The sequence below is a fragment of the Dipodomys merriami genome, unplaced genomic scaffold (assembly GCF_024711535.1).
Source record: "Dipodomys merriami isolate MVZ:Mamm:240054 unplaced genomic scaffold, mDipMer1.0.p SCAF_60, whole genome shotgun sequence".
Classification (NCBI taxonomy): Eukaryota; Metazoa; Chordata; class Mammalia; order Rodentia; family Heteromyidae; genus Dipodomys; species Dipodomys merriami.
This window is the reverse complement of record NW_027206180.1, coordinates 1,262,501-1,287,759: the sequence shown is the minus strand read 5'-3', so window position 1 is coordinate 1,287,759 and position 25,259 is coordinate 1,262,501. Positions and strand designations below refer to the sequence as shown.

The window sequence follows — 25,259 nt, the reverse complement described above, 5'->3', positions numbered from 1 at the left end:
CTCTGATGTGTTGGGTGGCTTATTATGTTGACTGCTTCACTGGGCTAAATGAGTATGCATAGTTTCTTTAAGAGGGACAACTCACAGTCATAATTTCTAATTCATGCATCATTGCTATGTGCTTTATTTGATTATTGGTTGCTTCTAAAGACTCACCTTTGAGGATTCATTTTCATACACACATGTACACATACATTTTGTGTGTATGTATTGGTGTGTATGTGTGGCTTGGATTTTATTTTTCCAGTGCTAGCCCTTGCATTCTTCCTTAACTTTCTTTGCTCACCACTGGTGTGGTGAGCCACACCTCCTGTCCAGAATTTTTTTTTTGGTAGGTTGTAGGTTGAACTCAGGGCCTGGGTGCTGAATCTGAATTTTTTTTTTTTGGTTGGTCGTGGGTCTTGAACTCTGGGCCTAGGCACTGTCCCTGAGGCTCCTTAGTTCAAGGCTCGCAATCTACCACTTGAGCCACTGGGCCACTTCTGGTTTTCTGATGGTTAATTGGAGATGAGTCTCACGAACATTCCTGCCTGGGCTGGTTTTGAACCACGATCGTCAGATCTCAGCCTCCTGAGTAGCTAGGATTATAGGTGTGAGTCATCAGCGCCCGGCTGTCCCTGAGCTCTTTCGCTCAAGGCTTGTGCTCTACCACTTTGACTTTCAGTGCCACTTCTGGTTTCCTGGTAGTTCATTGGAGATAAGTCTCATGAACTTTCTTTTTGCCAGTCCTGGGGCTTGAACTCAAGGACAGTGTGCAGGCCTACGCACTGTCCCTGAGATTCTCTGTGCTTAAGGCTAGTGCTCTACCACTTGAGCCACAGCACCTCTTCCAGGTTTTTCTGTGTATGTGGTACTGAGAAATTGAACCCAGGGCTTCATGCATGCTAGGCAAGCACTCTGCCACTAAGCCACATTCCCAGCCCTCATGAACCTTCTTGCCAGGGCTGACTTTGAACCGCGTTCCTCAGATCTCAGCCTCCTGAGTAGCTAGGATGACAGGTGTGAGCCACCAGAGCCAAGCTCAGTCCAGCATTTTACTGGCTAATTGGAGAGAGAGTCTCGTAGATTTATCCTGTTTTTAATATTGCATCTTTATTTTTGGTGTCTTTCTGTTGATAGAATTGCTGTTGTGGGAACGGTTTGTTATAGTTGAACTTGTGTGACTGGGAGGGAAGTAGCAAGTCGCTGTCGGGAAATTAATTTAAAGTGTGGGAGATGAGATACTCTTCCTTGTACACAACATGCAGCAGTTAGCTCTCTGATTTGAACTGGGACAGAAACAATGAAATCAAGTTACATGTAGAGCTAAGGTTTGGGGTTTGTAAAATTTTCAAGCATTGTTCTGATTTCTGCTTGAGGGTTGTAAGTTACAAAACTGAAATTCAAACCACTAACCCAAAGGGAAAATCTTCCCTGTGTATATGATGGCTCCAATAACAGTAAAAGGTCTTGTAGAATAAGCCTGCTCTCCGTGTGTGTGTGTGTGTGTGTGTGTGTGTGTCTGTGTGTGTGTGTGTGTGTGTGTGTGTGTGTGTGTGTGTGTGTGTTTGTGTGAGTACTGGGGTTTGAACTCAAGGCCTGGGGGCTGATCCTTATCTTTTTGTTGTTGTTGTTATTAAAGGCTGGAACTCTACCACTTGAGCCACAACTCTACTTCCAGCTTTTTGCTGGCTCAGTGAAGATAGGAGTCTTACCCATTTTGCTCCCGGGGCTGATTTCCAACCATGATCCCCAGATCTCAGTGAGTTGCTAGGATTACAGGAGTAAACCACCAATCCTTTTTTTTTTTTTTTTTTTTTTTTTTTTTTTTTTTTTTTTTAAGATAGGGTCACTATGTAACCCAGGATGGCCTAGAATTCACTTAGGTAGCTCAGTTGGCTTTGAACTCACAATCCTCCTCCTTCGGCTTAGGCTAGTTTTAGTGCTTTTGTTACTAAAGAAAAGTGGAGGAAAAAAAATTAATATTCAGGTTGAATGCCAGAAAAGATATTTAATAATATTTAGAGGACTTAATAAAGGGATATAAAGTCTTAAATTAATAAACTGAACAGGAAAATATAAACCCACCACACAGAAATAATAATCTGTCAATTTTCTGCAAACTGTTTTTGCTCCATAATGATAAATAATACTAAAGCAGAACAAGATTTCTAGGCTTTTAGCCAATAAGAGATGTGTGAGAAGAAATAGTGGAGAATTTTCTGCAGGTGGTGATGAGTGGATTTTTGAATAGAGTTAACGATTGCACATAGTTGATTTAACCCTCTGGGAGAAATTTTAAAGGGCAAAATATCTATGTCTTGAGTCATTCCTTAACAGTTGGGAGTGATTATATTTTTGCTCGAAGAAATGAGTTTTTTTCACTATGCTAAAAAAAAAGAAAAAGAAGAAGAAGGTGCCAGATGTTGGTGGCTTACACCTGTAATCCTAGTTACTCAAGACGCTGAGATCTGAGGATCCTGGTTTGAAGCCAACCCAGGCAGATAATTTGTGACAGCCGGAAGTGGAGCGGTGGCTCAATTGGTAGAAGCCCATCTATGAGCTGAAAACGCTAAGGGACAGTACACAGGCCCTGAGTTCAAGTCCTAATACCTGTGTGTACATGCGTGTGTGCACACACACAGTATATAAAATAGAAAATTATAAAGCAATTGCTAGAGGAAGTAATCTTTACTGTGAATATGAAGAAAGAATAAAAATTACACTTGTGGTATAGCTTATTAGTAAAGGGGAGGCCTTAATCTCAGCAACACACACATATGCATGCACACACACACACACACACACACACACACACACACACACACACACACGACAAACAGTAAAAAGAAATTAACAACTTATTTACTGCTGCCTACTATGCTTTTCCTGTCTAATAGATAGGTTCCCCCTTCTTCCAATCAGAACATCTGATACTTGCTCAGAGGTCCCTCCTAAAAGGCTTTGCTCTTGCCTCCTCTGATTGGTGGCTCACACCTTTCAGTTGATTGTAGTTGCTAGGCTACTGATAATTCATTTCCCCTCTGACTCTGAAAGGGTTGGGATGAGCTCCATTCAATAGGGCCTTCAAATAGAACTTCTCTTTTCTTCCATGGTTAAGGCCAATAAGGTTTCAGCCCTAGTGATTGAAGAGTGCTGAGCCTGGTCTGGGCCTGCCTGGCTGTATCTTCATGGGAAATAAACAGGAAGGTAATGAGAAGCAATGTGTACCTGCTCTGCTCCCCCCCTCCCCCACATACACGGTGGCTAGTGCTCACCTGGCCCAACTTTGAACCTTGCCCTGCCAAGGAAATTACCAAGGAAAAGCAGATGGCTCTTCATTTATTCTTCACCAAGTCTATTAATCATTGTAGCAGTTTTATGCTCCAGCCCTTGTGGACTTTCCTTTTGGCAATCGGAGATACATCTTTGGACAATTAACTATCTGGACATCTTCCTTTCTGTGGATGAATTTCCAAAGTCTGGTTTGAAATTCCGAAGCTAATGACTGATTTCTAGATTCCCTGAGTTTTGACTTTCTCGTCTTTCCCTAAGACTGGGTGAATGCCATCCGTTCAAGAAGTAGTAGAGGGGAATTCAGATGAATGTTTCTATAATACCATTCATTCAGCCACTCATTTTGTCAAGCATTTATTTTTATTTTATTTTACTTTGAACTCAGGGCCTGGGTGCCACCCCTGAGCTGCTGCTTCTTTTTTTAATTGGTAGTGGGGCTTGAACTCTAAACCGGAAGTGGCGCTGTGGCTCAAGTGGTAGAGCGCTAGCCTTGAGCTGAAGAGCGCCCAGGCCCAGAGTTCAAGCCCCACGACCGACAAAAAAAAAAGAAAGAGTCTCATGGACTTTCCTGCCTGGGCTGGCTTTGAATCTTGATCCTCAGATCTCAGCCTCCTGAGTAGCTAGGATGACAGGCGAGAGCCACTGGCCCTGGCCCCGAGCTGCTTTTGCTCAAGGCTACTGCTCTACCACTTGAACCGCAGCCTGAAGAGCTCCATTTTTATTTTGAGCCTGGTCCAAAACAATGGCCTTCCATTATTTTCATTTATCAGAATAAAGAAGGAGACCAAGCTGAAAAACTAAGCTGATTATCTGACCTTGCAGGAAATCAGGATTAGAAACAGAGAGAGAAGTCCAATTGCCCAACTTCCATTAGTATGAAAGTGAAATTCCTTCGTTCTTAATCCTTACACAAAAGAAATCACCTGAAATACCTGGGCGTTAGATAATCCTTCATTTCCCCTATTATTCTTTTTCCCTGTCGCCTCAGAAAATTTAAAATGACCAGCTCTCTTGCTGTGTCTGTGTCTGTTTTTCTCAAGCCCTTCTTTGTCTATAAAAATCAACCTCTCCTTTGCTTGGATCTCCCAGAACCTTACTCTCTTTTATAGCTCGCGTTCCTCAATCCTAGAACTGAAAATCTAGCCAATGCACAAGATTACACTACCTTGTCATTGGAAGTGGAGCCGTAGCTCAGGTGGCAGAGCTCCAAGCCTTGAGTGGAAAACTAAGGGGATTGTGAGACCCTGAGTTCACACACACACACACACACACACACATACACACACACACACACACACACACACACACACACACACACACACACACGAAAAAAGTCAAAACAGGATTGGGAAAGGTGGCTCAGCGGTAGAGTGCTTGCCTAGCATGCAGGAAGCCCTGGGTTTGATTCCTCAGTACCACATTCACAGAAAAAGGCGGATGTGGTGTTGTGGCTCAAGCGGTAGAGTGCTAGCCTTGAGAAAAAGAAGCTCAGAGACAGTGCCTGGGCCCTGAGTTCAAGCCGCAGGACTGGCAAAAAAAAAAAAAAAAAAAGTCAAAACACCCAAATTAAAGAAAAAAAAAAAACCCTACTCAAGTCAGGGATGGCACATGCATGTAAGCCCCAGTGCTCGGAAGGCGGTAGCAGGAGGATTAAAAGTTCGAAGCCAACTTGGGCTACATTTGTGAGACTCTGTCTCCCAACCACACAAACTAACGCAAAAGCTGGTACAACAAAAGACGAATGAGCTCTTCTGGCTCCTCATTGGCTGGTTGCTTCAGGGTCCTGGTCTCCCATCCACCTCATCACTCCATTAAAACCCCTCGGGATGGACAGGCCTGCCACCGCCGGCCTGGAAAAGGGCAAAAGCCCTGTTTCTTCCTCTGCCTGGACCTTGCTTAGGAGTAGGGGGTGTCCACACTAAAATTGGAGGTTCAGATCCCAGACACAACGTGAAAACTGGCCACATGTTCCAAAAATAGATACAGAGCAAGACTGACCACAGCATGGTGCGGCCACAGGAAGAGAGAACTTTTGTTTGTTCATTGTCAGCCATCTTCCAGGCGGCTGGCGGGAGCTCTAGGTTTAAATAGGGACCAGGCAAAAGGTAGGAAGGCATAGTTAACCGGTCAGGGCACAGGCACAGGTTCTGGTGGTCAGAGACCACTTGCAGAGTTGGTCTGGTGGCTCCCTGTCCCATGACTGGTTTCACTCAGAGTCACTGACTCCTGTCTTCCTGTCCACTACAAGAAGGCTGCGAAGTAGAGGGAGGGAATGGCTTGGGAGAAAGGACATGAGCCAGGTGTCAGTGGTTCATTCCTGTAATCCCAGCAACTCAAGAGGCTGAGATCTGAGGATCACAGTTCCAGTCCAGCTCAGGCAGGAAAGTCAGTGGGACTCTTATCTCCAGTTAACTACCAAAAAGCCAGAAGTGGTGCTATGGTTCAAAGTAGTCAAGAGCTATATCCTTACGCTCAGGGACAGCGTGTAGGCCCTGAATTCAAGCCCCAGGACCAGCACACAGGCATGTGAGCACGTATGCACACATACACACACACACACACACACACACACACACACACACACACACGAACATAAACAGAAAAATGGAGACGAGGGTGCCTAGTATTTCTCCTGCTGTTAGTGCTTTTCAGCAAAAGCCACCAGGAAGCAGCAATGTGGACATTTTCCTTCCTAAACGTCACTAGAAACCTCATCTTTCTCCCTGTAGGTATCAACTCAGAAACAAGATTTGTGATCCTGCCTGAATTCGGCAAAGCTATTTATAAACCTTTCTGAGCTCCACACAGCTTTCTTTCACAGGATTTTAACCTACATAGTATCAAACACGCCTCATCTAACCTTTAGAATGGATGCCATAATTGTAAGCATTGAGCTACAGCTGACTGGATGGCATTAGATTCTCTAGGAAAGGCATTTAAACTGGAGGTCGTTTTTCTTTTCTTTTTAAACTTCCTGCAGTGTTCAGAATGTCTTTTACAGTAAAGGACCTGAATCTGGACTTTGGGAAACAACAGTGAAATATATAGAATGTACTCAATAAATACTTGAATAGCCAGGCACTGGTGGCTCACATCTGTCATCCTAGCTGCTCAGGAGGCTGAGCTCTGAGGATCATGGCTCAAAGCCAGCCTGGGCAGGAAAGTCCATGAGACTCGTTATCTCCAATAAACTATCAGAAAACTAGAAGTGGTGCTGTGACTCAAGTGGTAGAGTGCTAGCCTTGAGCTGAAGAGCTGAGGGACAATGCCCAGGTCCAGAGTTCAAGCCCCATGACCAACAAAAAAAAAAAAAAAAAGAAAGGAAAGAAAGAAAAAAAGAAGGAAGGAAGGAAGGAAGGAAGAAAGAAAGAAAGAAAGAAAGAAAGAAAGAAAGAAAGAAAGAAAGAAAGAAAGAAAGAAAGCTATTCCTTTGAATTCCCTTCCACCTCTTCTTGTACAGATGGCATTTCTCCAGCCCCAGGGAAAGAAGAGAAAGTCAAAACTCAGTGCAGGGAATCTAGAAGTCAGTCAGTTATCCATTTCTGAGTTTCAAACCAGACTTTGGAAATTCATCCACAAAAAGAAACATGTCCGAAAGGAAAGATGCCCAAAGGAAAGTCCTCAAGAGCTGGAGCATATGACTTCTACAATGATTAACAATCTTAGTGAAGAATAAATGAAGAGTCATGTGCCTTTCCCTAGAAACTTCTTTGGCAGGGCAAGGGAGGTAACCTCCAAATGGGGCCTAGACAGGTCAAGATTCGAAGTTGGTCCAGGTGAGCACAAGCCACAGTGTGTGGGTGTGTGGGTGTGGGGAACAGGACAGGTACAAATTGGTTCTTATTGCCTTTCTGTTTATTTCCCGTGAGGATACAGCCAGGCAGGCCCAGACCTGGCTCAGTACTCTTCAATCACCAGGGCTGAAACATTATTGGCCTTAGCCATGGAAGAAAGAGAAACCCTATTTGAAAACCCCCTTGAATGGAGCTCATCCCAACCCTTTCAGAGTCAGAAGGGAAATGAATCATCAGTAACCTAGCAACCACAATCAACTGAAAGGTGTGAGCCACCAATCAGAGGAGGCAAGATCAAAGGCTCTTAGGAGGGACCTCTGAGCAAGTATCAGATGTTCTGATTGGAAGAAGGGGAACCTGTTTATTAGGAAAAAGGTTAGTGGACAGGACAGCATTTTAAATTGAATATTTCTGCATCCTATGACTGCATACACTGCCAGCTAGAGCCATCATTAGGTCAAGTGTAACCTTTGGTTTAGTCTGATTAAAAGTCAAGATTATTGAAGGCATTTACTTGCGAAGATAAATCTCAAACTAGAGATTTTACTGGGGGACGGGCAATGGTAAAAATCAGTCTCTGGTTATTCAAGGATTGGAGTCTTCTAATACAAGTAGATTCTGCTCCAATTCACTGAATATTTGTTCCAATGGTTTCCATTTATGTAGATTTGGGAAGCAGGTACGGATTCAGGGTGTCCTATACTGCAGAGCTTCTGGTCCATTAGTGTTGCTCTGGATAGAATTGGGGGGTGTTACTGTGAAGGAAGCACTCTCTATCTAGAAAAAGCCAACAGCTGCACACACCACAGTCACCTAGATGTAGGGACTTCCATTTTTCTGCATTATATCCTTCTTTTATTACTAAAACGATGAAATTCTGTGATTATTATATTTTTTACATTAGTTCCCACAAAACAACAGTCAGTCCAGTCTGCTCTTTTATGACACCCACACGCTTTGAAGACCTAGAAAATTTTATATTAAAAATCTTGTAACATGGACTTAAGAGTCTGTTTTTACTAAACGCTCTGACTCTCCACTTGAGTCCACAGACGGGGAAATTGGTGCCTCAGCCAGGCACTGGTGACTCACACTTGTAATCCTAGCTACTCAGGAGGCTGAGAGCTGAGGATCGCAGTTTGAAGCCATCCCAGGCTAGGGAAGTTTGTGAGACTCTTATCTTCAATTAACCAGTAAAAAGTTGGAAGTAGAACTTTGGTTGAAATGGTAGAGCACCATGTCTTGAGCAAATCAGCTAAGGACAGTGATTAGGCCCTGAGTTTAAGCCTAGTATTGGTACAAAATACACATACACACACATACACAACACAACACAGTTGATTAGCTCTGAAGGCATGGAGAAGTAACTAAGATAATTCTTCAGATTTTCAGGGACATTTTAACCAACACATCATTTATCATCAGCCTTCCCTAGATTATCAGAGTGACAGCCGTGACTGTCATCTGCAGCCAGTGACTTAAACCTTTCCAGAGTTATTGCCTAGTGCTTGCCCTAGCAGACTCCATTTTAATCCCCTGACCTGTTCCCTCTCTGATTCATTTCTCCGAAGTTCAGCTCAAGTGCGCTGCCTTCCAGCTTCTCCCCTCCCTGCCCTCCAGCCAGACTGTGCAGAGATACACCTGCCAGGAAGAACCAGGTCAAGGTTTGACCACCACCACTGTGAAACTATGTGCACTATGAGCCCTCACTTCCGTAATCCACAGCTCTGATCAGGACTTTCAAGACATCACCCTGGCCGCATTGGGGTTGCCATGGTGACTGCTCACCTCTATGTCACTCTCCTGGGATGAGTGGCCCCGCCTGGTCTGTGGGGACCTTTGAGAAATCCAGCCTCTGGCCAGGTCTCTGAGTGTGTGACATCTCAAACTGGGGAATGCTGGGCACCAGTGGCTCACGCCTGTAATCCTTGCTATTCAGGAAGCTGAGAGCTGAGGATGAAAGTTCACAGCCAGCCTGGGCAGGAAAGTCCATGAGACTCTTTTATCTCCAATTAACCACCGGAAAAACAGAAGTGGCCCTGTGGCTCAAAATGGTAGAGTGGTTAGCCCTGAGCGAAAGAGCTCAAGGAGAGAACCCAGGAAGATGGAGCCACAGGGCTGCTGGACTTCTCCTTGAAGCCATGTGCTGGGGTGCCTGGACAGCTCACCGTGGATCTCCCTTTCTACAGTCTTACCACCCACCTAAGATATTCGTGCACACGATCCGCCCTGTTGGCCTCTGAGTTTGCAAGCCCGGGTTTGGGTAGAACATTGCATAGGTGACATTGAGGAAATGAGCAGACATGAATTGTAAGCTCAGGAGATAATGACTAGCAGTGCTTTTTTTCTGTTTCCCATCATTGAAAGAGGAGGAGAGGCTTAGTATGCACAAGGCCCTGGGTTCTATCCTCAGCAACCACAATGAAGTAATATCAAAACAATATCCCTTGTACCTACATGCTGGTGTCTGACCTATTGGTCAGAGATGGTCTAATTCCATCTTTCTTGATATTTAGCATGTTATCTATTTCTTTTTTGCCAATCCTGGGTCTTGAACTCAGGGCCTGGGCACTGTCCCTGAGCTTCTTTTGCTCAAGGCTAGCACTCTACCACTTGAGCCACAGCACCACTTCTGGCTTTTTCTGTGTACGTTGTACTGAGGAATTGAACCCAAGGCTTCATGCATGCTAGGCACGCACTCTATCACTAAGCCACCTTCCCAGCCTTAGCATATTCTCTATTAATAAAAGTAACATTCAGCCAGGTGCTGGTGGGTCATGCCTATAATCCAAGCTACTCAGGTGGATGAGAACTGAGAATTAGAGTTCGAAACCAGCCTGGGCAGAAAAATCTGTGAGACTCTTATGCCCAATACACCAGCAAAAAGAGCTGGAAGTAGAGGTGTAGCTCAAGTGATAGAGGACCAGCGTGGAGTGAACAAATGAAGGGACAGGGGCTGGGAAGGTGGCTCAGTGGTAGAGCGCTTGCCTTGCATGCATGAGGCCCTGGGTTCGATTCCCCAGCACCACATAAGCAAAAAAAAAAAAAAAATGAAGGGACAGACCCTGGGCCTTGAACTCAAGCCCCAGCACCAAAACCAAACACACACACACACACACACACACACACACACACACAAGAAAGTAATACTTGATGGAGCAGAGTGCGATTCAATTTTCCAATTGCATTCTCATGGCCACAACAAACGTTTTTTACTATGAGTCAGCGTCCCCTAGATGCTGATCAGAATTATGCCCATATTTTCAACCCCATAAATATTGAGTCATCAAAAAAAAATTTTTCCCCCTCTTGATGGTGTGTGTTGTTCATGCCATGTACCATGTTTACCATTTGGCGATCCGTGTCTACCCAGGCCCCGGGAGAAGCCAACCACCTTTCCTCACTTCAGGCAAGTATCATTGTGTCATAATGAATAGGTAATATTAAATCGGGCTGATGAGTCATATTACAGTAATGCAATATTTCCCTTGCCGAATCCCTAAGGTCTCCACAAGGGAATGTTTTCTAATAATAGGAAGAAGAATTCTGAGAGATGGGCCTTGCGGCACTGGGGCTGTGCAGACTAGTTTTGTGAGCCTTGGCTGAGCAGCTCAACTTGTCTCTGCTTCCGTGGAGTCAGCATTCAAATGAGGTCCTATATTTGCAAGCTTGAAGGCACATAGTAGGACCAATTGCACACAGTAGGACTAGCTGTCTTGTAGTGTCTATGGGGGGCGTGGGAGGGATGCCAGGACCTTTCCTCCCCTGCAAATGACAAAACCCACATTGAATCAAGTCTCCCATGTAAAGTGGCATAATATCTGTCTGTCACCTGTGCACAGGTGCTATTCTATATGCTAACGTACTGTAGAGGCCAGTTACTCCCACACACTTTAAGTCACTTCCAGGTTACCTGCAAGAATCATTACAAATGTAGTGTCTTGTTATGTGTTTTGTTTTATGCCCATGCTGGGGCTTGAACTCAGGGCCTAGGTGCTGTCACTTAGCTGTTTTGCTCAAGGCTAGTGCTCTACTTGCTTGAGCCACAGCCCTACTTCTGACTTTTTGCTGGAGATAAGATTCTGGTGGACTTACTTGCCTGTCAGGAATGGCTCTGAACTCTAAATAATGGCGGGGACAGGGTGGCATGTACCACAGTGCTTGGCTAGAATTGGAAAGAGCAAGAAATTGGGGCTCAGATAAAGTGATAGGTCATTCAGGGTCATTCAGGGTCACCATCATTGCGGAGGGATGGCATCAAGACTTAGAGAGAGATCCTCCAGATTTCAAAGACAGCGTTTTGTTGTTTGTTGTTGTTGTTTTGAAAGCCATGCTGCTCTGAGAAGCTCGATGTCATGGATCTTGGAAACTGCCAACATGTCGGAAAAAAGTATGAAGTTAGCTGGGTGATATCGCATTCCTCTTCTTTTCAATCAACTATAATGACAGTGATGAAAGCATCTCACACTGTCCCCTGCTGCTCCGGCTCTGTGTGCTCGGCCTGCGTCCCTTCCAGTCCTTGGCATTCCCAGCAGAGCTGAGGCGCTGGGCCAGGCTGGGGAGCTAGGCCAGGAGGAGGCTCTTAATCATGCCACACAGATGGTTGCCTCCGCCAGTTATTGAGCTTGAAGTATTCTATCGTCCTTAACTAATGCAGACAGACAGGGTTCTGGCCCCTAAGGCAGCTGGCTTTGCTTTGTTCCTTAGTCTTGCAGAGTTCTATGACTCTCACAGCTTTAGACACTGAATTTATTCCCTTCTCCCACCCCCTTTTCTTTCTGAATGATAAGACAACAGCTGCTCAGGAGAGCTGATTTGAACATGCTAAAGGAAACGATCTCTTGAGCTGGGCTGCTGGTGGCTCACGCCTGTCATCCTAGCTACTCAGGAGGCTGAGATCTGAGGATCACGGTTCAGAGCCAGCCCGGGCAGGAAAGTCTGTGAGACTCTTATCTTCAATAAACCACCAGAAAACCAGTAGTGCTGTGGCTCAAGTGGTAGAGCCCTAGTCTTGAGCTGAAGATCTGAGGGCCCAGACCCAGAGTTCAAGCTCCACGAGCGACCCAAAAAAATCAAACTAAAAGCTGAAGGACTGGGTATGGCTCACGTGGTTGGTGGCTTGCCTGGCAAGTTCAAGGCCTTGAGTTAAAACTCCCATACTGCAAAATGAAAATTACTGACCTTTTCCTCTGATTCTAAAAGGAATACATACTAATCGGTAGGCACATTGGAGAATCCAGGAAATCACTAATTCTCATGACAGCTGTAGGAGGTCACCATCAGTATTTTGATGATGTTTGGAGACTAGTATTGGTGTGTAATGCCCGGGGTTTGAAAATATAAATGCTATTGTACCCAGATTATGTGCAATTAAAAAAATCATGCATAATTTGTGTGTTATGGGTCTTTTTTGGGGGGGTGTCAGTCGTGGGCCAGTCTGGGCCTGGGTGCTGTCCCTCAGCACCCAGTCCTCAGGTCTCAGCCTCCTGAGTAGCTAGGATGACAGGTGTGAGCCACTGGCACCTGGCTATGGGTCATTTTTATTTGTGGAAAAGTTAATAAAAGTTATTTTCTTTTATTTGTATTACAGTTGGGCTGACTTTGGACTAGGATCCTCAGATCTCAGCCTCCTCAGGATTACAGATAGGCATGAGCTATTCGTGCCCAGAGGGAAGTTTTTTGAACATAGAGAATAAATAGTAAAAGTAGCACAACAAAGATCCCTGAACCCATATTTCTTGGCTTATCCTTTTATGGGGGTGATAGTTTTATCTTTTTCAGTGTCACGGAGTATTCTACTATATAAAATCACCAGTTATTTCTCCAAAGCAGGTACACCTATGGATGATCAGCAGACAGATGCAATGAAACCTAATCAATCATTTATCATTAGGGAAATCCCAATGAATAACCACAAAGAAATACTGCTTCATACCAAAGAGAAAGAAGAGCACATGAAAAATAACTCTTAGTGATCTTATGGAGAAATTGCTTGTCTCCTACGTTGCTGAGGGAATCTAATCTTCAGCTGCTGTGGAAGCAGTTTGGCCATTTCTCAAAAACAAAAAAATTAAGTTAAACTGGGAATCGCCAGGTAATCTAGTAATTCTCCTCCTAGGTATGAATTTCAAACAGTCAAATAAATACTAGCATGGAAGTATTTATGGGAATATGATTCACAATAGCCAAAAGGTAGAAATCACTCAAATTATCCACCAGTGGCTGAATGGATAGACAAAATCTGGCTCTGTCATACAATGGAATATTAATCAGTCCTGAAACAAAGAACCACTAATGCTACAACATCTGGGAAACCTCAACAAGAGTATGATAAAGTGATAGGAGCTAGGCCCAAGGGCCATGCACTGTGATCTCATTCCTATGAAATCTCCAGAATAGGAAATGTGTGCGGGGAAACACAGCCTTAATGGTTGCCAAGGGCTGGATATGGAGTCACAAATAAAGAGAACTAATAATGTGGGTTACTTGAGCCCAGAAGTTTGAAGCCAGCCTGAGCAATATAGCTGGATTCTGTCTCAAACAGAAAACCAAAACCCCAAACCAAACAACTTATTAATGTTAATATATAGTACCCTTATTGTTATCTAGTCCTAAATATTTTAGGATTTTGTATGGCATTTCCTTGTTCTCCCCTGAGCTATATAGAAGTTCATTATTGATAATAACTTAAAAATTTTTTTTTGGTCAGTAGTGGGGCTTGAACTCAGGGCCTGGGTGCCATCCCTGAGCCTTTGTGCTCATGGCTAGTGCTCTGCCACTATAAGCCACAGCTCCACGTCCGGTTTTCTAGTGGTTAATTGGAGATAAAAGTCTCACAAACTTTCCTGCCCAGACTGGCTTTGAACTGCAATCCTCTGATCATTGCTCAGTTTCCTGAGTAGACAGGCATGAGCCACCAGCACCTGGCCCACTTTATGTTGTTAATGCTTCCATCTTTTGTCAGTAGAATTAATCACCAGGTTCCTAGAAAGTAGAGACCCATGTCCGAAATAGTTTTGTTGTCCCAGTGTTGAAAATCAATCTCTCTCTCCCCCCTCTCCCCTCAGTCTCCCTCTCATCTCTCTCTCCCTCCATCTCAGGTCCATGCAAATGCAAAGTCAATGAAGGTGTGTGTGTGTGTGTGTGTGTGTGTGTGTGTGTGTGTAATTTCATATTCAAATCACACCCATGAGCAGACTACAGGAATCCCCACAAAGCTCAACAGAACACAGATCAAGGGTCACACTTAGCTTGCCCACACTTTTAGAAAGAGGGATCCATCGCGGAGAGAGGTGGGGGGAGAAGATAGAGGTGGGGAGGGAGGGGAGGGAGAGCGCTTACCAGGCCCGCCAGGCCCACCAATCCCACCAAAACCCTACCAGCCTGCTGACAGCTCACAAGCCCCCCCCTCCAGCCCAGTCCCACCCCCCCACCCCTCCAATGCCAAGCTCAGCTTTCAGCTTCAGTTCGGGCGGCCGAAGCCCTGATCTCACTTCTTTGCCTGGTTTTATTTTACTTGTGTTTGTTGTTGTTCTGAGAGTTGGGCATCTGCCCTCTCTTTCTCCTTCCCCAGCCCCCAGAGTCTCCCCAGCTCCGCTACTGCGCATGCGCCCTGCATCCCTCTCCTCCCCCCCCCCCACCTTGGGTACCAGTCGGAGGAAGAGATGGAGCAGCGGAGCTGTCAGGAGCGCCCAGCCCCTTAAAACGCTGCTGGCTGGACCCGCTTCTCTCTCTCTGCAGCCCGAGGCAGGGATGGAGTAGAGGGGGAAGGGGAGGGGGAACCCCTCGACCTGCAAGGCGGGGTTCAGCCATGGAGTTAAAGCAATCTTTATCCACCCATCTGGAAGCCGAGAAACCTTTGAGGCGCTATGGGGCGGTGGAGGAGACGGCGTGGAGAGCGGAGGGCATCGGGAGATGTGAGTGGTGGGGAGGGGGGGTCCAGGCGTGGGGGGGTGGGCCCCCCATCCCGCGGGACACCGCCCTCCCAGGCTGGCTGGCGGTGCCGGGTGCGCAGGGATGCCACAGCCCGCTCTCCCTGCGAACAAAGCGGCAGCCTGGGCTGGGCTTTGCCCAGGAATCACCAGGCAGCTCAGCCTGGCCCAGGGCTGGACTTCCCGAGCCCCAGGTCTCCCCTGCACGGATGCTTGCGCGGGGGGGGGGGGGGGCTGGAGAAGGGGGGAGTGTCCACGGAGGGGGCAGGGGGAGAGGGGAGGAGGAGGTCAGTCCTGAAGACACCCCCCCCTCCACCTTTCCTTCCTCCTGGAGTTAATTTCTGCCTCTAAAACAGATCTGCTGTGTGTATCCTTCTCTTAATGATGCTTTTTTTTGGGGGTGGGGTTGTGCACAGCATTCCCAAATAAAGGATTTTTGTTTCTAATGAATAGGACACAATAGCTGAGACTCAGCTAAAGGGGAAAGGCAGCTCCCCCCAAGGGCCCAGGGCTACCAGCTGCCCCTGCCAACCTCCCACACCTCCCCTGCTCCCGTGTGCCCCTTCCCCCTGACTATCAGGGTGAGAAAGACCCTCTCCCTTGCCTGGGACCCCATGGCTCCCTGGAATGACCCTGGGTGACCTGGCTCAGTGCTGTTCGCTAGCACTAAGGGTTCTGTTGGGGAAAGTCTTGGAAATGTATTCCTTTTCCGGTCTCTACCTGGAAGAAAATGTGTGCATGTGTGTGCATGCACACACACGTGTGTGTGTGTGTGTGTGTGTATGTTTGTGCATGCTTGCTTTCTCTATCTCTGGTACCATGAATTCAGAGTATCTTCTTGGACTGGCTGAACTGTATTCAAGTTGAAAATCACGCTCCAATGTGTTTGTTTCTCTCCCCTGCTGTGAGGGATGCCATAATGCTGTCAACCTTTTTCCTTCTTTTCTTTTCTGTCCTCCTTTTTTTTTTTTTTTAAACGTTTTTATTTTTGGTCAGTCATGGGGCTTGAACTCTGGGCCTGGGCACTGTCCCTGAGCTCTTCAGCTCAAGGCGAGCGCTCTACCACTCGAGCCACAGCGCCACTTCCTTTTTCTTATTTTTAAAAGATGGGTCCTTCCTCATCTTTTTCTTATCCTTCCCAAACTCTTTGGCGTTGGTGCTTTGGCATAACTGATGCTCTCTGTGGCTCACAAGCTCAAAATTAAAACAAGGATGGTCACCTTTTACAGTTGGGTTAACACCCCCTGCAAAGAACCTTTAATGTAGCATCTCCTTGAACTCCCCAAAGCAGCTCCTGTGGAATTCTCACTCCTCTGGGCCTGTCTGAAGAAACTAGTACCTATTAGGACACTTGACTGTTCCGTAGCAGAGCCAGGATTTGGGGCCAGGTTAGTGAGAGTCCCAGAAGCTGACCATTCGCTTTACAAGTATGCAATCTTCTGGAACAGTGCTGGGCTTTGCAGAGAAAAAGCTAGGCAGCCTGAAGACCCAAGAACACCAGGAAGCCCTGGTTTGAGACCTCACTCTCCTCCACGTGAACCATGTGATGTTAGATGTGTTTCTAAGTGTCCCTCTGTCCCTGTTTTCTGTAAGTAGAGATAATAAACCATGTCTACCTTCTGGATATATTGGGAACAGAAAAAAAGAAGACTGTGTATGGAGAGCTCAAAATAAGTGCCTGATATATATTATTAACATTCTGTGTGCATGTGTAAATTATTACATAGATTACAGAATACATACAGTATTTACTATAGAAGAACTTTCTTTGATCCTTCCCAAAGAATCACAGAGAGCCATCTCCAGAACTAGAACTGCTGTGTTGGACAGTCCCTAAATAAACACACTTAGAGCTTTTTGGTTTCTCACCATTTTATTAGGGAGAAAAAAATCAGAGCTAAAGAAAAACTGCAGCCAGCACCCAATTGTTACCAGTAGCCCCTGAGGATTTTGTACTTCTGATTCCGAGGCTACAAACTGTTAAAATTTAGGAAGAAGGACTCTGTGTGTGTGTGTGTGTGTGTGTGTGTGTGTGTGTGTGTGTGTGTGTGTGTGTGTGTGTTGGTCCTGGGGCTTGAATTCAGGGCCTAGGCACTGTTCTTAGCTTTTTTCACTGAAGGTTGGCATTCTGACACTTAAGCTGGTTAATTGGAGATAAGAGTCTCACAGCCTTTCCTGCCCAGGCTGGCTTCAAACCGAAATCCTTAGATCTCCGCCTCCTGAGTAGCTTGGATCACAGATGTGAACCACTGGGCACCAGGCTTGGAGGAAAGCTTTTCACTCTTCCTCTTCTAAACCTTTAATGATTCTGAAGCTTATTTCCCAGGCCAATATAAGATCACAGAGTTTAATTTGCCTTACACCACTCCCCAATCTATTACCTCCTTTTCTTCATTCAATTTTTAGATCTCTTCAAATCACAAGACCAAGTCCCATTTTTGAACCATAAATCTGGCAAGTTTTGGTCTCTAGGCTCTTCTCACCTCTGCAAGCATTTTTTTTTGTTTTACTAAAATAGCTTTATAGGAGCACACAACTCACAGAGGATCCATTCCACAAATCTGAGCCTCTATTTATTTATTAACGAAGTGTGAAAATTAATACGATCAACTCAAGGGCATAACAGTTACTGAACCAATGCACCAGTGCAGGAAACACTGGAGAATAGAAATCACCCATGAAAAAGAAGACATATTGTTAACTCTTTTAGGCAGGACATCAAATATGTATAAATTAAAAAGAATAGAGCTGGGCACTGGTGACTCACACCTGTAAACCCTAACTACTCAGGAGGCTGAGATCTATAGATCTCAGTTCAAAGCCAGCACAAACCCCACACCTCCCCCCCAAAAAAAACAAAGTCCGTGAAACTGTTATCTCCAATTAACCAGCAAAAAGCTAGAAGTGATGGGTGGCTCAGTGATAGAGACCAGCTTCAAGCAAAAACAAACAAAAAGCATGGTAAGCACCCAGGCCCTGAGTTCAAGCTCTAGTACTAGTACACACACACACACACACACACGCACACACACGCACACACACACGGAGAGATTGTGTAACATGAGTTGTTAATGAGTTGTTAATGCTGCATCAGATGCTGTCCTGCCTGTCAACTACTGCTTTTAGAGAAGAGCTGATATGATGCGCTATAGCACCGTTTGAACTCTGAAGTGTGGGGAGGGGAGTTTGCTGCTCAGTCTTTGGAGTGTCCATATGTGGACATGGCACTTGTACACGCTCCCTCAGGCCCAGTGCTTGTCCTAAGAAGTCTTGAGTGAGAGACCCCCAGCAGTGTTTGCAGAGATCCTTCCAAGGTTGCCAGCCACAGATTCCCATCGCTGCCATTTACCTGTAAGTTTGGGGTACTGACTGTGTACACACCCCACCTGTTTTGTGGGGAATGCGTGGGGAAAGGCTTTTCATCACCATTGGCTTCTTGGTTTTCTGTTGCAATGCTGGGGAAATGGAACCAGGGTCTCGGGTGAGCCTCTAGGACCTTTTTTGTATTTGAAACAGATTCTAGGCCATTGTGCTTAGCCCTGTTGGCAGTGATTTGGGACAGCAGTGACATTGTTTTGTGTTATTGTTGTTTTTTTTAAATCTTGTATTGGTTTTTTTGTTGTTGTTCTTAAAACTCAGTTGGAAAAAATGCACAGTGACATCTCAGTGTGGTGAGGTATAGAAAAATACTGCTTGCAACCAACTGTGATGAATTGAAGGAGACATGAAGACAAGGTGGCTTTTGGGAAAACCGCCGGGCTTCTGAGAAGCGTGATTGTGGGGGTGCTGCGGTCATTTCTTGGCAAATCTGAATGTCCCTTAAAGGAAGATGGTCGGGACAGGTGTCTGTGCTAGCCAGGTCAGAACGCCAAGAGGCAAGAACATCAAGCTAGAAGTAAATGGGCTGGGAAGAGAAGGCGCAGGCAGCAAGCTTTCCCCAGGCCCAAGGGAGATGACTGTTATTTAAAAGTCTAAGGATGTGTTCAGACTAGCAAACAGATCATTAAATGCGCCGGTGTTTCCTGCTTATAAACAAGGCAGAGCCAGAAATAATATGGATTGTTTGACAATCTATGTATCCCAAATCTTCTTAGTGAAAGGTTTCTATTTGTTTTCATCTGTGCAATTTGAGATTGCTTTTACTATTTTACTTTTAGTAATAGTATTCTCTGTGTGTGTGTGTGTGTATGTGTGCGAATATGTGTATGCTGCTACTAGGGCACTGAGGGCTTGTGTGCTGTCCTTTAGCTCTTTCATTCAAGGCTGGCGCTCTACCACTTGAGCCACAGCTCCACTTCTAGCTTTTTAAATTATTTGGTCAGTCATGGGACTTGAACTTGGGGCTTGGGCCCTAAGCTCTTCTTCTCAAGGTTAGTGCTCTACCACTTTGAGCCATACCACCACTTCCGTTTTTTTGCTGGTTAATTGGAGATCAGTCTCACTGACTTTTCTGCCTGGGCTGGCTTCAAACTGGCTGACTTCAAACAGATTGGGAGGACCACGGTTCCAGGAAAAGCCCAGGCAGAAAAGCTTCTCAACCCACAGCTGGGCACAGTGACGTCCACCTACATCCCAAGCTACATGGGAAGCTGAGATTGGGAGGATCGTGGTTCCAAGATAGTATAGGCAGAAAAAAAAATTAGAGATACCTCAGATGGACACCAGGTGCAGCTGTGCTCGTCTATCAGCCCAGCGATGACCGAACGTATAACATTGTCAGACCATGGCTCAGGCATCCACCTGGTGGAAAGTAAAGCACTCTATCAAAAATAACGAGTGAGCCGGGCGCCAGTGGCTCACACCTGTCATCCTAGCTACTCAGGAGGCTGAGATCTGAGGATCACGGTTCAAAGCCAGCCCAGGCAGCAAAGTCTGTGAGACTCTTATCTCCAATGAACCACTAAAAAACCAGAAGTGGTGCTATGGCTCAAGAGATAGAGCGCTCGCCTTGAGCTGAAGAGTGCAAGGACAGCACCCAGGCCCACAGTTCAAGCCTCACAACTGACCAAAACACACAAGCAAACAAAAATAACAAGTGAAAATCAGGGATGGAGGCGTGGCTCAAGTGGTAGAGCACCAGCCTAGCAAGGACAGGCCAGGAATTCAAATACAAATAGGGCCAAAAAATTGTGTGTGTGTGTGCACATGTGTGCGTGTGTGCGTGTGTGCTGGCACACGTGAGTGTGTACATGACAATCTCGGTCAGGTATCATGAGGTATATCTATAATTCCAACTACTTAGGAAGTAGGGAAGATAGGAAGATCACAGTTTGACACCAGCCCTGGGTACAAGCACAAGCTCCTACCTGCAAAGCAAAGGAGTTAAGAATGAGGAGCGGGGCTCAAGTGGTAGAGTGTCTGCCTAGGACCAGACACAGAGAAACAGAGACAGAGACACAGAGAGAATGAAAAGACATGGCAGTCCCTGCTCCGGTGGCTAGATAACTCGCTCTGCAAACTATTAGGAAGCTAAAGAGCAGGATTGGAAGCATGCGAATGTGGTGATTTAGTCTAGGAGGTAATTTTGAACAAATCCACTGATTTTTTTTTATAACTTTGTGCTTCGTTTTAAATAAGCGTTTGCTTCTAAATGTGGTCATGGAAGGACAACAATCAATGGAGCCTATTCCTGGCCTCTGATTAGTTCTTAAACGCTTAGTAATAGTAATGGCAGAGCATGAGTTTAGCTGAGTTGAGCTCAGTCGGTTCTTCCAACAATCTCTCTGCTTGGTGCAGGATTCTCATCCCCTCTTTGGGCAGCTGGGGTTTGGGGAGTTAAGAAGTCTCCTGTGGTGCTTTCTTGGACACCAAGTGCTTCTGTCTGCATCTGCTATCCTTGGTACACTGCTGGTTGTTTTTTAAAATGGAAGCCCGGACTGCGATCCTCCTATTTTAGGCTTCACATCCTATCTGAATGACAGCCACACCCCACCCAGCTATTGGTTGAGGTGTGTGTGGTAGTCGTGGTGGGGGGTGTTCTCATGGACTTTACCTGGAACCATGATCCTCAGATCTCAGCCTTCCAAGTAGCTAGTATTATAGGCATGAGCCTCCATGCTCAGCCAAGGTTGGCTTTCAGGGGGAGACTCCAGACAGGAAGCCAGGAGGAGTGTTTATTTGCCTTGAGCCAGAAGGCTGAGTAGAATTTCCAGAGGGGAAGGGAGGAGGGAAGGGCATGGGGGGTGAACTTGCAGCCGGAGGCAGGAAGGATTTCAACCGCCAGAGTCCTCAGTGAGCCCGATTTTTGTTTGCTTTTATTTCCTGCTTCTTTCCCCCTCAGCGTAATGAAATCTGGCTCTGCTGGCTTCTGGGTTGTGGGAGTCTGGGGGCCTGTGTGGTTCCCACGTGATTCCCTGTTACAAAGAGGAGCTGGGGATGGGAGTCAGCACAAGTAGAAGTTCTCAGACCACTACTCACAAGTCCCTCTTTAAGAGCCAATTCATGGGCTGGGAAGGTGGCTCAGTGGTAGAGCGCTTGCTTTGCATGCATGAGGCCCTGGGTTCGATTCCTCAGCACCACATAAGCAGAAAAAGCCGGAAGTGGCGCTGTGGCTCAAGTAGTAGAGCGCTAGCCTTGAGCCGAAGAGCTGAGGGACAGCGCCCAGGCCCAGAGTTCAAGCCCCACAACTGACAAAAAAAAAAAAAAGAGGCAATTCATTCTTTCCTTAACTGTTCATTTGTGAAAGAGGCCTACTATGTAGTAGCTCCCATGTGGGTGCCTACTGGGTTTCCTTCCCAACACTGCTGCTTCCTAGTGTTAAACCTAGGTTTTCTCATCCTTGAAATGGGCATAGTCAGTCCCATCGTTCCATGGTGAAGTAGGGGAACTCTGGCAGGGTAGCATCTACCATATACATGTCACCAAATGGTACTGAAGCTGGCGGGACTAAGTCCGTTCAGGGTATGTGGCAACATGCACAGAGCAGGCTGAGGAGAAGCTGCTGGTGGCACTGCGTCGAAGAGCTCAACTAGATGGGCTCCAGAAAATCCAAGATGGAAGATCACTACAGTGCATGACATGAATTACGTTTCCAAACAGGTCATTCATTCATTCACCTATTGGTCTATCTGTCCATCCATCACCAAACCATCCATCCATCCATCCATCCATCTATCCACCTATTCACCCATCCATCCATCTATCTACCCACTTACCCATCTATCCATCCATCTACCCACCCACCTATCCATCCATCCATTCATCCATCAATCTACCCACTCATCCATCCATCTACCCACCCACCCATTCATCCATCCACCTACCTAACCATCCACCCACCCAGCTATCTATCCACCCACCCACCTATCCACACCCATCTACCCACCCCTACATCCATACATCTACCCACCCCTCCATCCTCCATGTATCTGTCCATTACATATTAACTGATGGCCTTGTCTGTAATACCCTTGTAGGCACAGTAGCATTTGGAATAAGGGCCAGATGATCATTGAGTTCTGCTGATTTTAGGTCTAGTGAAAATAGTCCCTGTTTCCAATCACGGAGACACAGGCCCTGAAAGATCCTTTCTCTCCCAGTCCTCCCAAAACAGAATCAAGGCCGCTGCCTCACCCTCATAGCTAAATGCTGTCGAGAGATTAATTCTGTTATTTTGCCACGGGAGCGTGTTCGCTGGCCTTTGAGATGAGTCTTAATAGGGTCAAGCGCGGCTTTATGGGCTAAACTGAGAACAATTATGAGCCTCTGTCTTGCTGCAAGGCCGTGTCCAGAGAGTCTGAGTGCCCGCTCCTGTGCATTTCCCAGGCCCAGGCTCCAGAGCACTGCCCAGCCCTTTGGAGCTTCACATTCAATCAACCAGCTTCTCATTGCTGCAGCAGGTACCTGCTAATCCATGGAGCTGAGGTGCAAATGATTGCATGGTGTTTGGTAAACTTCCAAAAACAAATCATCAGCCAGGCGCTGGTGGCTCACGCTTGTAATCCTAGCTCCTCAGGAGGCTGCAGTCTGAGGATCCTGGTTTGAGGCCAGCCTCAGAAAAGTCCTCATGAGACTCTCACCTCCAATGAGCCACTCAAGAACTGCAAATGGAACTGTGGCTCAAAGTGGTAGAGCACTCGCCTTGAGCAAAAGAGCTCAGGAACAGTGCCCTGAGTTCAAGGTCCACAATCGAGTTGGCTGTAGTCTCGCTTCATGGCTTTGATGGCTGTTTCTTGATGTGACAGTTAGATTAACACTCTCCGTTAGCATGACTAGGCATGGCCTCCCTGACCTTTAACCTTGGGCAGCGGTCTCTGGGGATCTACCTCTGCTTAGCTGTTTCTGTGTTTAGATGAGTGACACAAGTAAAGCATGTGTCTCCTAGCTCATCACCACCACGTGTAATACCCTGGATCATTCCCAGGGCATCCTGATCACACACACAGAGAAGAGCAGAATCGACTCGCACAGGGCTAGCGAGACCACACAGGCTGAAGTGGAGTCGCTTAAAAAAAAAAAGAATCCAGTAGCCACTGTGTTTGGCTGTGGTGGAAGACAAACAACTTTCGTTGTTTAGTTGGTTTTGTACCAGTTGTGGGGTTTGAACTCAGGGCCTGGTCGCTATCCCTGAGCTGCTGTGCTCAAGGCTTAGTGCTCTACCACTTGAACCACAGCTCCACTTCTGGCTTTTTGGTGTTTCATGGGAGATAAGAGTCTCACAGACTTTCCTGCCCCAGCTGGATTTGAACCATGTTCCTCAGATGTCAGTAGCTAGGAGTATAGGCGTGAGCCAGGCGTCTGGCTCACAAACAGGCTTCGAAAAGCTGAAGGAGGAGACTTGGGGGACTAAGGAGGGGACACTTAGCCAGGCCTGTTTGCTCACATTCTCTTTTTTGCCAGCCCTGAGGTTTGAACTCTGGACCTGGGCGCTGTCCCTGAGCCTCCTTGTGCTCAAGGCTAGCACTTTGCCATTTGAGCCACAGCATCACTTCCAGCTTTTTCTGATTGATTGGAGATAAAAGTCTCATGGACTTTCCTGCCTGGGCTGGCTTTGAACTTCGATCCTCGGCAGCTAGGATGACAGGTGTAAGCCTCTGCTGCCCGGCTTGCTCATATTCTTGATGCCCTGTGTGGACATTTCTTTCCTTTGGGGACAAGACAGGACACCTGTCACATGTGAAGGTCAAAGTGACCTTCCTTTGCTGCTTTCTCAAATGCCAAGGTGCATATTTTAGGGTAGCATGTTACAAACCTCAAATCTTTAGCTTTCCTGGCTTTCGGCATCTCTGTCTTTAACCTACTTGGGATATTTTATCTGAGTGTGATTCACAGAGCCTGTGACCTTGAGTGTCTGGCTGGCGTCATTAGCGTGATGCTTTTGACTCATCTGTGTTGGAGCAGATATCAGGGCAACTTATTGCAAAATCATATTCCACTTAGGATTGGAACATGGGTTTATCCACACATCTGTGGGGGGGGGGGAGAGGGGGAAAGGGAGTAACAAAAGATGGAATCCACAGAATCACTAAGCTACACCCCAAGCACTAAACACTTGAGTTCCAGATTCAGATAGCCAAGCCCATCTTAGTTCCAACGTAGTTCCTAGTTCCTACAGATGTCTCCGTTTTCTGTGTACAGAGGTACACACACACACACACACACACACACACACACACACACACACACACACACACAGGCCATCAAGAGGGTTGGACATGCTCAGGATGGAGCCAAGAGAAACACAATCACAAGCTTTGTGATGTGTAAAGAGACCTCTCCCAAGCAACAGGGATTTGCTTTTCCTAGGTGTTCCTCCCCAGTAAGTTTCCCACTTGCTACACCGTGAAGGAGGAACGGTCAGTTCCACTTTAGAACAAAGGAAATGCTGCAGGAGGGTGACCAGAAATACCCGCCACCCTGGCTCTGGGATCGTGATCTGGATGTGTGGAGAGCCCGGCTGATGCTCTAACCCCATCCCCAGGTGTGCTAGGAAAGGAGAGAAGCCAGCCAGCCAGTCACCCATCCATTGCTGGCGAACAGCAATGAGCAGTTCTTTTTGATGAGGTTGGGGAGAAGGAAGGACACATTGGTTATTCTTTCTTTAATGTTCCCGAATTCCTTGGAACAGAGCTGTACTGAGAAACGAGGTATTCCAGTTGTCTGTCTGTCTCTGCACTCCTTGCTATTACTTTGGCAGCCTGACATGGAGTAAAAATGGTTCATGTTTGAGGCCGGCAGGGCATACGTGCAAGACCACCCCATCCCAACCAAGAGCAGAGAGTGGTGGCATCTGTCTGTAATCTCAGAGATTGGAAGGATT

The 25,259-nt window shown here is 46.4% G+C and overlaps 1 protein-coding gene across 1 annotated transcript in view; it reads left to right on the top strand.

Moving 5' to 3' along the window:
* Positions 1 to 14,716: 14,716 nt before the first annotated feature.
* LOC138814512 (bMERB domain-containing protein 1) overlaps positions 14,717 to 25,259 on the top strand; it is a 43,190-nt gene continuing 32,647 nt past the window's right edge. Inside the window, exon 1 of the mRNA XM_070003438.1 lies at positions 14,717 to 14,986. Coding sequence (XP_069859539.1) covers positions 14,881 to 14,986 — 106 coding nt within the window. The 5' untranslated portion in view covers positions 14,717 to 14,880. The remainder of the gene's footprint in view (positions 14,987 to 25,259) is intronic.